This window comes from Poecile atricapillus, chromosome 4 (assembly GCF_030490865.1).
Source record: "Poecile atricapillus isolate bPoeAtr1 chromosome 4, bPoeAtr1.hap1, whole genome shotgun sequence".
Taxonomy (NCBI): Eukaryota; Metazoa; Chordata; class Aves; order Passeriformes; family Paridae; genus Poecile; species Poecile atricapillus.
This window is the reverse complement of record NC_081252.1, coordinates 44,926,363-44,940,629: the sequence shown is the minus strand read 5'-3', so window position 1 is coordinate 44,940,629 and position 14,267 is coordinate 44,926,363. Positions and strand designations below refer to the sequence as shown.

Here is a 14,267-nt window from a genome sequence, read left to right as displayed (position 1 = left end):
CTTCTCCATCAAATTAATTTATTTTAACTGTACTGCACTTTATCTGTGTGTTTGTAATTTTGCGTAAAAATATATAAGAAGTTCTCTAATGAGCTACATAATATGCAGCAATGTACTTTTAAAACTCATTTTCACATTTTTGTAATCTTGCCGCTTTATTGAGTTACTGTGGGTTCTTGTGGCATTCCATGTTGTGGTTTTTTAAGACTTACTCTCATGTTACAACTGTTTCTCATTTTGTTTCATATTAGGTAGCTACAGTCCGTCCTTCTCTGCTCAGGCACACCCAGCTGCAAAGACACAGACGTACAGACCACTGTCCAAAAGCGCTTCTGACAGTAGCTCTGATGCCTTTAAGGTCTCGTCCCCTTTGCCACCCCATGTGCCACCACCAGTACCACCACATCGTATGCGCCAACGGTCTACACCAGAAAAGTAAGTTAGTGCATTTTTGCAAGGTGTTCTTGCATGTACAGTATTCCAGTTGCAGAATATAACAAAGGATGAAATAGCAGCTCTAGAATAATATGACTTCAAGGGCTTTATTCAAAGGCCAGTCAGATGATGAGGAGTGATCTTCACCAGGAATCTGTGCATCATGCATGGTCCTGTCATTTCTTCAGTGTGCTAAAGATGTGTTTATTCTTGTTCATGATGCAACCATACGCATTAAGGATTTTTATTCTCATTAGTGGTATTGTCCTGCTTCTTGTGTTTCAGAACAGTCTGTACTCTAGGAGCTGTCTTCAATAGTCTCTGAGTAGGAAAGGCTATTCGTTGTATCCAGCACCAAAGAGAAAGGATCAAAAAGATGATGTAATTCTAAATTCAAGGGAGAGGAAAATTGTACAAGAGTGTAGCAGTTAACCAACATTTCCCCAGAGCTTAGAAGTACTTTATACCTCCATTTTTTTCAATCTTCATTTTGGTAGACCAAGATAGTGTTTACAGATTAAAGAGGCATTTCAGATATCTCACAGTTTTCTATCCAATTTCTCTGTACAAAACCAGCTCCCATTGGTTAGAGACTAGTCTGGAAAAAGTTAGTAATGAATAACTCAGGAAATAAGTTCTTATCCTTTTGATAAAACCATGCAATAGACCTGCACACAAAGTCTGTTGACTTCAAGATATCTGTGGGTACTAGCTAAGCAAAAATCTTTTTCTTTACTGTTTATATTAAGTACTACAACATGTTAATATAATATGCTATTATAAATCTATATGTGTGGGGGTATGTATATATTCTATATTAAAAGGGTAATATTTTTCCCTTTCATCTGTGCCTACAAGCTCCCCTCTTGGTTACACTGAAGGAACAAAAGAGAATTTGACCATTTTTGTCAGTTTGGATATTGCAAACATATTTATATGAAGAAATTTAATTATATTTAACAGTTTCAAGTAATTAGCAGATTGAATAAAATATTGTGAGGAAAGACCATACTAAGTGTTTAGAATTAAGACACAACTATGGCTTTTTGAAAAATTTGTAGGTAGTGGCAATCCAAAACGTGATTCTGTAGATACACATAGTGCAGAGGAAGATGGGATTGCTTGATGGTTACTGATTTTGGCTTTCCTGTTGCCAAGGATAGATTGTCAAGAGGAAATCTAAAGGTTAGAGCTCGTCTGCCTCACAGAGGCTATGAGGCTTGAATTTTGTTAGCAGGTCATACAGAAGTGCAGACTTTTTTAGCAAGATGCCAAAATGTGGCACTATTTAGCTTTGATCTCTGAAGTTGTGTGAATTTTTGTCCTGTGCTAGGCCAAATGCCTCAATCACAGAAACTGAGGCCTGTTGCAGTTCCTTTTGTCAAACTTAGAAACAACTGCTCAGCACTGAATTTGTCTGTTTAACCTCTGCTTTTAATCTCCCACATGATACAACAGGCAGTGGAAATCTGTGTTCTCCAGGCCAAGGGATGCCAAACATGTTAGTTATGCTTTGCCCACTGCTGAAAGCTATAGCTTGTCAATCTTTCCCTGCCATTGGGAGATTCTTTTTTTAATTGCCTATAAAGCCAGAGTATTTTAAAATCTCACATAAGAGGCTTAGGTCCACATATATCATGTTTCATAGCTGAGAGGCAAGATATGGTTTGCATTAGCAGCTGAGCTCAAAATATAGTCCATGCAGGACAAAAACCTAAAAACTGTAAATTAGTTGAACTGAGCATGAATCAGAATTTCAATAGCATCCTTCTTTCTTCAGTGGCTTGCAGTATAATGCAACTTCATCAGAATATTTCCATTTTCCGGTTCATTCTCAAAAAATGCAACCTTTACTGCTCTGAAAACAGTTTTTTCCTCAGTGAAAATAAACAATAAAGCCATGTAGAACTACTTCCCTTGAAATGCAGGGTATTTTATGAATAGAGGCATCTGTGTCACTGAAATGCACTTGCAAGCATTACTGTAAACAAAAGCTACCCCATAGATTTTTTTAAGGCACATGACATGTGCATTATTATGTCAGGTCACATCAAACCAAGTCACACCAGAAAGACCAATAGAACTGATAAAATTTAATCAGTGTATGCTCTTTCTTATCATAAATACAGACAATAGATGGTAGTATTTCACCTTCCCTTTCCTCCAGCCTTTGAGTTACTAGTGTGTCATTTTACACAGAGTTAAATAAAAATATGTATGAGCTACAGTTTTGTGCAGCAAAACACTGGGATGCCAAGCTAGATGTTCCACAGCTGAGATCTGGAGAGATTTGCTGTTCTGAACATCATTTGGCTTTGTGGATTTCTGTTGTACAGAGCTGTAAAGCACAAGGTGATGACAGTAAATTAGCTCAGTTGCTTGTATTTGCTGTTTAGGAATGACTGGGATCCTCCTGACAGAAAGGTAGATACTCGCAAGTTCCGTTCTGAACCAAGAAGTATTTTTGAATATGAGCCGGGAAAGTCATCGATCCTTGAACACGAAAGACCGGTAAGACACGTAAATGAAATGGGTAATACAGTAAGAGATTTGGTAAGAGGTTGTCTGTTTATTATTTATTATTATTAATAACTACTTAGAGGAATATTGAAGATCCTTTTTCAAATACAGAAATCCTTTTTTTTTGCAGAAATTTGTGTTTGTTCTTATCTGATGATTGTGTTGAAAAATGGGGTTTGGCTTATTTGCTCAACTTACATCTTCCAGTGTTTGCAGGAAATCACCACTGTGCAGACCTCATGGATGATAGGCAGAACAGATGGAAACTGGTTTTTCTAATTGGTGTGCATCTACAACACTTACTTTCTGTAGTATTAACAGCATATATGATATCTGATTAATTAATGCATAAAAATAAAATATTTGCATTTTCAGGATCTGCTGAATTGTATATCTAAGGAGATTGTGGTCAAATACTGGCCAAGGTTGCCCAGACTGGACTTGCCTGAACACAGAACCTGAGCAACCTGATATGATTAGAGCTTTAGCAGGAGGTTGGGCTGAATGACCTCTGGGGGTCCTTTCCAGCCCCAAATGCTCTGTGATTTGAGTGAGTGTACATTATGAATGAGTGTACCTTAACATGCAATTAGAAGTCTTTATTCCTGCTTTCTGAACAATGATTGTAATTTTGGAATAAAGCTATGCTTAATGCTTGCAAAATGACAATTAATGGAAGTTTTCATTTGCTGAAAGGCATGTTCACCCAGCCCTTCTAATTTAGCTTTGTTCTATCTTAACATTTTCTTATTTTAGGAAAGCTGTTATGTATCAATGGCATATTTTCTTTTCTTGGTCTTTTACTTTAAGGTTGAAATGTTTGAGGGAGTCCAGGTTTAAAGAAGAGGTTTATGAAATCAATACTGGATTGCTATTTACTTCTGTATAATATGCTTGTTCACAGAATTTATTTTGCCAATTTAAAGCAAATTAAGGAAATAACTGAGTTTCAAAATATGCAATATATCAACAGTAGAACACCTGAACCAAGCACCTCTTCCTTTGTTTTTGTGGTCTTTGCAGGAATCTAATTTTGTTAGCTAGAAAACACGAAGCTCTTTTTCTGTGAAATTGAGTTCTTGCCAAACTGATGTGTTTCTCAAAGAGGAAATTGGCATTTCTGTAGGAACTGGTAATGAATCAATAGAATTAGTATCTGAGTGCAGATGAACTTAATAAATAATTTTATTTAAAAGGCAGTGTCATTTGTCCTGAGTACTTTTTGAGTGCCATGGATGCATTATAAACAATGAGGTAATTTTGCAGCCCTCCCAATGCCAAAGAGAAGTAGCAGATTCAAATTAAAAATAAGCAAATTACACTGATTTCAGGTATTCCAAGAGTGGCCTCTCTTTTCTAATAAATTACATTTTCTGCTAATGTAATGTGAACAAAAATAATTGACATGACAATTGCAGTGCTGATCAATATTGTCAGAGCTACATTTTAATTCTAGCAAACTAACGAAATAACAAAAAAGTGAAGATTGCTGACGGTTCTTGAATCCTCTTTTCCACCTGCTTATGCATTTTACTTTTGCTAATCTAAATCAAGAGATGGAATTTTGAGCTTTTTTTGGTCCTTAAAATATTTGCATGCAGGAAAGCTTTAGTCATGTTGTACCTACTAAGCAATACCCATCAAGGATTAGGTCGTATTTTGTCATCTGAAGCTTGGACTTAAACGTTTAGGCTTAGCTGATGTACATACAAGGAACCATCTCATTGTATAAGAAATTTTTAGAGCTGAGAAAAGTACATTTATGTACAGAATTGAGAGATTTTTTTGTTTGTGAGAGATTTTGTTTGTTTATTCAGAGCTGTAAAAAATTGCAAATTAATATAAGATGAAAGTTGTGCTGACACTAACGTAACATCGTTGAAAAAAATAGGGAGCTATCACAGTTTCATCAATCTGGATGAATGCCTACTGTTGATAAAGATGCTATTTAGTTTTATGTAATTAAGATACTGCCTTTGGAACATGTTACTAACAGAAAATTTGTTTCACAGAAGTATTTGCTTTCCTTGTATTCATTGAATGGGATATAGGAAGTAAAACTAACTTCTTAAAAGATGATCAGCAAAGCAGGTCAAAAACTCTTATCACTGAGTGTTGGAAAAGCTGACAGCAGAAAATAATGCATTGGTTCCAAATTCAGATGAAAACTCCAAATTCTCAAGTGTGTCAGTACTGCATGAATTAAATCTTCCATCTTGATAATCTCAAAAGATTTGATTTTTAATGTCTGAAAAATTATTTTGATGATACTGAAGGAAAGTATTAATAAAAATGTGGAATATAAAATAAATGCACTAAATTAATATTGCAAAAGATGGACATTTATAGTGTCTGAACTAGAAATTCATACTTTATTAGTTTTGTCAAAACCAAAAAAGTCAAAGGGAGTTTTTCTAACAATCCAAATCCCCAATTTTTTTTTAATTACATGATTTCCATGTCTACAAGATTGTAGTTTTCATGGCAAAGTAATCTGTCAAAAATATAAAATACTTACAGCTACCTTGTATCATAATGAGCAGGACAAGTCAGACTTGACAGATCAGTGTTCCATTTACTGGTGTAGGTAGTCAATTGGAATCAGTTGTGATTAATATGGAGATGAAAACATGGGAAGAATAAAAGAAATTGAGATTCAATGTAAAGCTGACGTTTAGTGGGAAACACTATTCAGCAGATCCTCACTGATCAAAAGAAGATCTGTGTTAATCAAAACAATGTGAGAAATAAAAACTAAAACATTGACCTAGTAACAAACATTAAATGGATAGATTGGTGGGGAATAACCAGTTATCTTTGTTACAGATGCAGAAGGACGAGTGTAGTTTCAGACTGCTGTATTGTGTAGTAGCCTTTTCCATGAAACAGGAAGTTACTGTGGTTTTTTCCATAATTTGAATTTGTAAGAGTATAAAACATCAGCAAAAAGTAGAGGCTTTGGAGTAGTATTTTGAGATTACACTAGAAGTTTGTGATATTAAGGCATTAAATAGTATTACAAGACATGGTGATGCAGATCATTTTTTTCCTATTTCAAGAAGCCACTGATAGGGTGGTACAAAAGTTGTTTTGATGTCTGTTTCCATCTCCAGTGTCTGCAATTCAACTAAATTTTCCTCTTTTTCTCCAGTACCATCCAAACAATAGACTTGTTTCCTAAAATGGATGCTTACTTTCCATTAAAAAGTAAATAACAATGTAACAACTTAATCATGTGTAAATAAATTGAATTTTATTATTCAGTAGTTTCTACCTTGTATATATGAGAAGCAATTCCTCCATACTTGTACATATATCTATTTCTGCAGTAGAATAAGGAAAGATCTCAGTGTTACTGTAAAAAAAGACCTCATAAAATTGCTACAAGCAATGCCTCTATTTTCATTAGTTGTTTTACTCTAAGCATAAAAGTATACATGTGCTAGTCAAATAAAACTGTGAGGTTAAATTTTAGTTCTATTTTTTTTTTAATCTCTGTTCAACATACAAGTTTTCTGCTGCATTTATTTGCAAGAGGAATTCATAATTAGAATATTTTTTTTTTAAATTACTGTTTTGTCAAATACCAGAAATAGACTGGGCTTGTTCCGTGATGTGCATCTGTTGCTTTTTATTTGGTTTGGTTTTTAATGTAGTGAAAAATTTGAAATTTTCTTTAGAACATGCACATTTGGTTGCTTTTGACATCTCAATCTGGTTATCTGAATATTCTGCTTGGTTTGCTTAATATGTCATTAAAAAATATTTCTTCTCATGAAGAAATAGACTAAGTCCATCTGGTAGTAGACTTGGAGTTACCACAGCTATTTAAAAAGTAGTCCAAAAAACGAAAAGCAAAAGAAAATTATTCTTTAGAGATAATAAAATGCCAAAGCCAAATTTACAACAGGCATCTCAGCTTATTCCAGACAGGCTTCAGTTTGGTGTCTGAACCTGCAAATGCAAAATACTGATCTACATGTAAGAGCCACCTAACTCACGAGTTGAAATGCAGTTTTGATTATTACCTGTTGATGTCTATTTGTATATCAAACCAAGAACAGGCAAAGCTACATGTAATACTACAGATGTAATTTTTTCATTGACCATGTTCTATACTTGAGAATGCTGATGCAGTTTTGTGTTGACCATCTGATGCAAAGGGAGTGAAGTTACTTAGTGGTCTTTAGTTGTATATTTTCAACAAATAATCAAAATATTACTAAATTTCTACTTGAAGGACAGAATGTAGGAACAGTACTCGACTGGCAAGTCATAAAAAGGGATTTTCCTTTATTGCTTTTACTTTCTATTCCAGTAGTTTGGGTGATACTTTGTGAGACTAAACCAAGTGCAGCTTTTAAGTCAAAATGATTTATTCATTTTAAGTCTCTTAGAAGGGGAGATAATAGAAAAAGGTCTGTCAGCAAAACTGAATCCAAAAGCCCAGCAAAATCAATTGCCTGTGTATTGATCTTGGTAGAACAGGGCATGCAGCCCTCTCCAGAAGTGCCAGGCAGAAGGGAATTTGCAGACTTCAGTGCTCAGTTTCTTTTTGTTTGCTGCCCTCTGCGGTTGAAGCTGTAAATTAAAGTGGACTTGGCTGCGTGGAGTTAGCTCTACATACTTAGTATCAGTCTCATTTTATTTGCAACTACTACGGGAGAAAACACAGAAAACATAGAAAACATATTAGAAGCTAGAAAACATATTACTTCTAGCTTTTTCTTTACCATCAGAAACACAAGTGATTTTAAACTTGCGGCTAATTGCAAGAGTATTGGAAGTGGAAAAGGGAGGCAATTTCCATTCTCATTTTTGTCTCCTTGGCTGGCATTGGGGGAGCCCAGTTGATCTGTCGGTGTGTTCTGCCTCCCTGCAAGAAGGGACATGTTCCATCACTGTGTAGCTGTGGGGCTGCTTCTCTTCAGGGCACCTTGAGGCTCACAGGGTTATGTCAGTAGGCCAGAACTTCTAGGGGCAAAAACTCCACAAATCCAACCCTATTTAAATATTTAAAAATATTTTCATATTTATTTTATGTAAACACACTCATTTATTGATACCAACATTTATGTGGAAATTAAGTTTTTGGTAGAATATAAAGGTAAGAACATGCAATATTTCAACATACAGTAACTTAGTTTGGAGAAAGGATGGAAAAGAATTGGTTAGTAATGTCTTCTCAGATTATCCAGATGAAAACTGAGGAACTTTTTTTAAGGTAAGAAAAAAAAAAACCTCTAAATATGGCAAGTATTCTCTGTAATGGGAACAAAGTTGATATACAGCAAAGTTGTCTTCTGCATTTTGTATCTGTTATTTTTTGCCCTCATGCCTTCATATCTCTGTAGAAGAGAATCCTGTGTTCTTTTCTTAAATTAGTCATAGTGTCTGTTAAATTCACACATTTTTAGTAGTCAGTTCATTAAACTAATTTCAGTAGGATTTCTCTACAAAGGACTTGGGTGTGTATAGCTGAATTCAAGCACTTGTCAGTACTGCTGAGATACAGCTGTGGGTGGTGGAAATATAAGGGCAAAACTCCAGAGGCACTTCACTTCCTAACCCTTCTCTGGAGCACAAGTTTTTCATCAGTGACATTCACTTCCTTCTGCATTCACAGGAATACTGCTTCCCTTACTTGAAAGGGCATTGTGAACATAAGTGCATAAAACAACAGCTGGGATCCAGATATTGCATGAACAGCTCGTAGATATGTGACCACCAAGGTAGTTGGGAAGGGTTGTTGACCTTTCAATACAGAAGAGTTGGCAGGCTGTCCCAGTAACACCAAAAGCAGCAAGAAAAGTGCTGTAGGATATTTAATTACCTGAAATGGTCAAAACCACAATATTATCTCTTGCAGAAAACAGAATTAGCTGTATGTTGTTGCTCTGGTCTACTGGTGACAGTTTGACTCCGGAGGAAAAAGTGTTACATGCTTGATCACCAGTGTCATTCTTGATTGCTTTCTAGGGCATACCATAATTAGTGTCTATGTTCTGATAATCAGAGTTATGGAGAAGCAAATTTTAAATTCAAAAATGTCTTCAACAGGAGGATTTCTCTGTTTCAGAGATCTTTAAGCCAACAATTCACTGTAATTTTGTGCTGCATGAAAGCCTACATCTGATGCTACAAAGAAACTGAAGCTATTTAGAAAGTAATTAATGCAGCCAAGTTTACAGTTGATTACATATCCCATTGAGAGCTGTACTGTTTTGCACTGTCATGTTTCCACGCTGCTTGAATAAATCTGTCAATTACTCTTCTGTTCACTGAAGAATTTCCTTAATACTATCTTAAATTGCTACTTTATCCCTTTGCTGTGAGAATTTTCAGATGAAAACAATGTATTTCACTGTGGAAAAAAATGCTTCATTATGTCAACAAGGCTATGTGAGATAAAGCATTTCACAGTACTGCTGAAACAAATATTATGGAATGCATAATTTTTTTGTTCCCTATGTTTTGAACATAGGATCTAAAACATACCAGTTCCTTTTTTTCATATGCTGAAGTGGCTTTTTAACATAGTGATGCTTGCATGATGCATATTCCTTATCTCTGCTCAGTGCTTGCTTCAAGACATCAAGATTCAGAATCAACATGCTCTGTGAGAAGACAAGGAATGACGGAAAGCAATACAGATAAAGTTGTGTCTTTATTGCTGATCAGATGGGCAATTTCCTGCCTGTGCTGGAGAAGACAATAATTTATACCATCTTCCTAAGGAATCTTTAGCAGCATTAAATGTAATTAACTAATGCAGTGATGTTAAAGAAAAGGTCAAAACCCCTCTTAGCTTTAAAAGTGTAATTTTAAAATGTTTAACATCTTCCAGTCCTTGGAAGAACATCAACAAAAAGAAAAGTATTAAAGCTACCAGTGAATGTCAGCTCTTGAACACTTGAATATTCTCTGTCTTTAATACCATCTTCATTCTTTGAGTTTATTTCATTTCTTTCCCCGTATTTGTTTTATGTCTGTGTGTTTGTTGTTAAAGTGACAGCATTCCTAGCACTTTGCTCAGTGTGTGCCTTTTCCTTCCCTTTTCCTTCACAACTGCTCCAGACTGATCGCATAAACCCAGATGACATAGATTTAGAAAACGAACCCTGGTATAAATTCTTTTCAGAGCTGGAGTTTGGACGTCCGGTAAGTGAGGACAGAATATTGATATATACACTTTAGGAAAAAATATTTTTAGAAAGAGATATTTAAATTACCAAATTCAGCAAGTATATGCCAGAAAAAATAATATAAGTTGGGTTTTTTTTGAAGAAGGCCAGTAAAGTCCCATGAATATAAGTATTTTTTTCAAATAGACTTAGCTTGCTAGAGCCATTATACTAATAGCTTTAATAAGGAGTATGTGTTAGATATATAGTAGTGTGTAGATATTTAATAACAAGACAAAGTCCATGTTAAACAGGGATACTTGCTAGTTTGCCTAAATTTTTTGCATTTGGCTGGATTATTTTTGAACAATCTTCTAGGACAGAAAAACATGACAGTTTGCATTAGGGATGCTAAGTTGCAGATCAACTAAATTAATAAAAATATATTTTTATTAAAGGACTGTATCTGAATTTAAATGTATGAAGCCATAAACTAACTTCTTATAGCAGGAAATACTGAGAGGGTTTTTTTTCCTTTTTTTCATCTCTTATATGCATATATGCAGATACATACTGTGTACCTGAACACGGAGATATCAGTTTGCTCTGTTTTCAAGCTGGACACCTGTTTGAATGGACAGACTTCAGTTGTGCTCCTATTTTCACACATAGCCCCTACCCAAAAAAAAGGGCTCTGACAAACAGCTGCTGGTTTGGACCTGCTGCAAGTGCTTACATTTAAAATTATAAACCTGAAGAGTTCCATCTGGCTGAAACACCTAAAAATCAGAAATATCTCAGTTTTTCACCTTGATTTCTTAAGCACTTGCAAATTTCTTCTGCAAATACCTAGGCTTAATTGTATCTAAGCACCTAAGGCTGTTTGTATATTTTTTACAACAGTAAAACAGTAACATTGCCCTTGAGGCAACACTGAGAACTAGGTTTCACTTCCTCCCTGCACAATGCCTTAACAACTAGGTTGGAGATGCACCTGCTCTTGCTTTTGCACACTCCCTCTCTGGCTCCACAGAGCTCAAATTCTTTCCGTACACTCTAACATCTTTAGGAAAAAGGATAGCAAATGTATTCATCCCAGAAGAGTATCTAAGAGGATAGTTGGAATATCCAGACAGGTGGAAAATTAAAAGAAATTAAAATCCCCTTAGAAAAAGAAGAGAAGTAAACCCAAGATTCTGTCTGTCTTTTTAAGCATTCTCATAGCTCCACAGGATCCACCCCAGGAATTTTTGAGTTTAGAAAACCAGAAGCCACAGGCTGCAGGCAGGAAATCTGAAGTAGACATGAGGTTGAAAATATCAGAATTTAAAATATCTCCACTCTTTTCTTTCTCTGTCAACCAACAATTCTCTGGAGACCTATGTGAATTTTAATTAGTGACATTCCAGGCTACATGAGGAGCCTGAGCACTTGACACAGCGTTTTGGAGGACACCCTGGAAGACCTTAGTCCCTTTCTGTAGTTAGCCATAAGCCAAAATCAGAACTCTCTGCTATTTCAGTGAGAGCAGAAGAGAAAGAATATCATATACACTCCTTTAAAACATTAATGTTTTAATCATAGCATTTTAAAGAATTATCCATTGAATACCCTCTGAAAATTAAAAAAAAAAAAATGGGTAAATGTATCTGGGTTTAATTTCTGCAGTGGCCTATAATGTTATCACATTGTCATGGATTACTTTTTATCTCCATTATCCTGCTTTTCAAGTCATATTGTCATTCCTCCCTCTAGGTGGGCAGAAACAGGATAGATAAATTCTTCTGATGAACTGTATCACAACAATACTTTACTGATAACAATAACTTTTAAGATAAAATACATTGAAATTCCTCCGGGAGAGCATAATTGTGATGCTTTACACTTTTCTCTCTCAGTATTAAAAACTGCTGGTATTTATTCAGCCATTCCAGTTGTAAATTTTACCACCTAAAGTTACTAACATTTTATTAAGATTTTTTAAAAATAACACATTTATCCTTCCATTCTACCCATGTGTGTCACTCTTTGTATCTGATGCTGTCAACACTTAATTTCTAACTGTGTCACCTTTTCCACATGTTTCATTCCTTGCTGCCATTGATTCTACTCCATTTCATCTCTACACTTCTGCTTTTATGATGCAGCCACCTAAAAAGCTTTTGGATTATGTTCAAGACAGTTCTACTGGTGTTTCCTATGAGGTAAATGAATGGTTCTTTTTCAGATGATTCTCTTGGGAAGAAGGGTTGGAATGCTCACCATTTATGTCTTAAGTTCGTTAAAATTTAGTGGTTTCCTTCTGATAGCTATGAGACATTTCTAATTCACAATCATTGTATCTTTGTCTTCATATCTTTCCAGATCACTAGTGCATTTGGATGTTGATCTTATTATCCTAGGAACTGTGAGTTCTTATCCCCAAAACTTGTCAGAGATTAACACCCAGAATTACACAATACTCCATACGTCTCTAACTCTTTGACAAATTCCCACTTTTCAGAGTTGGGCAAGTGCATTGCACAATTAATCCATCAGCACAGTATATTTTTTATTAAAATATCTGACTGCAAATTCTATGTGTCAAGTGAAAGCCTTTGTGGCCAAGCTGTCATTTCTCCTATTAAGTATTTATGACTAAGGTTGCTCATCAGGTAAAACAGCAATTAATAGTACTGTTGTAATTTATAACTCAGGATTGACAGTTGCTGTCAGTACTCCAAATAAAATTCATCAAGATCAGGTAGTGGGCTGACATTGCCCTGCTCTGAGTGGGAGAGATTCAGGCTTTCATTCCTTCTCCACTCCCTCCCCATTTTTACAGCGTTAGGGCAAAAGTCAGTGAACCTTCTGCCGGCAAGTTTGCTTCATAAGGTGGCTTTACTTCATTCATATTTGTGATTCACTCTCATCTTCTGTAGTTTCTCCAAAAGTTAAACTCAAATTGTGGTCTTAAATTATTAATTGTTTGCAATTTACTGTGGTTTGGTTTTAAGCTCTCTCTATATATAGAAAAAACTATAGTTGTGAAATCTGGGGCCCAGTTCTCTGAAGGAGAATGCTTGTTGGCCTTTTCTAATTCCTGTTGGTTTTCAATATATCAAGGAGGACAATTTAAAAGTCCTAACATGACTTTGAAATATTTCTGTGTTCAGTAGGTCTGGGTGAGATTGTTGTTAAGTAACACTTACTTCCTCTTTGATTAATTTACAAAAAGTTCTGTCTTTAATTTTGAAAGTTTAATAATCTTTAAATATGATAAATCATGTTCAAAAACTACAGCAACTTAATATTTCTCCAGAAGGGGAGACTATTCAAAATAACTTGATAAAGTATTATAACCATCATGCAAACAAGCCTATTTGTTATTTATCTTTTACTTTTGCCTACTTTCCTTAGCTCCATTTTTAGTCAGTGTTAAAGCATTGATGCATAAAAACAGCTAAAATGCAGGCTTATTTTTAAATGTATATCTCATTTTTTTAGTAAAACCAAATCAAAGTATTCAGAAAAGACTGTATTTGATAGTTTGGAGTTGTCATCTCCAGTATTTAATTTATTTTTCAAGTGGCCTTTATTCAAATAGAGCAGTGTTAAATATTGTGGAAGATGGCTAATTATCTTTGGATATGAGAGAGAGGTGTTCAGTTGGACCATCTAAAAGCAGGTCAGTAAACACCCAAGAGCTGACAGGACAGCTGTAAACAGTAAAACAAGCAGTAAAAAACAACCACACACGGTGTTTACTTTTACCTTTCCTCTGTATGTCACATCAGTGAAGCTGTGGAGAGAAGGTATAAATGCCACACATTCTATAAACAATAATGTGCCTGTAGTAAAAATTAGTGTTGTAGAATGGGCAACATACAGGATCTGTCATACAGAAAAAACTTCAAAGCCAGCATCAAATAAAGGATAAAAGGGCAAGTTACATTCAAGGTGATAACAGAATCTTAAAGGATGAAAAGCAAAAGCCATATGGTAATCCAGCAGTCAATTTTGGCATGATACGCACTTCTAGCCACCTTAGTGACTTCCATTGTGGGATTTATCCATAGCCTTCCATAGGAGACAGTGAGGATCTGCTCCACCCTTGGGAGTGACACCATGGTCTGTACAGCTGTGGAGCTACCACAGGTGGTGGGAAGAAATCACTGCCTCAGGGCCATTTGGCCACTGTCACCTCAC

At 35.4% G+C, this 14,267-nt stretch overlaps 1 protein-coding gene across 15 annotated transcripts in view; it reads left to right on the top strand.

The window, feature by feature from the left end:
- Window positions 1-14,267, top strand: part of SORBS2 (sorbin and SH3 domain containing 2) — a 144,485-nt gene that overhangs the window by 99,047 nt on the left and 31,171 nt on the right. For 10 of the 15 annotated variants that reach the window (XM_058837040.1, XM_058837041.1, XM_058837042.1 and 7 more), the window contains 4 exons: window positions 252-435; window positions 2,832-2,946; window positions 10,033-10,116; window positions 12,227-12,283. In XM_058837040.1, the coding sequence (XP_058693023.1) occupies window positions 252-435; window positions 2,832-2,946; window positions 10,033-10,116; window positions 12,227-12,283 (440 nt within the window). The remainder of the gene's footprint in view (window positions 1-251; window positions 436-2,831; window positions 2,947-10,032; window positions 10,117-12,226; window positions 12,284-14,267) is intronic. The other 5 variants (XM_058837045.1, XM_058837050.1, XM_058837053.1 and 2 more) reach the window with 1 other exon arrangement.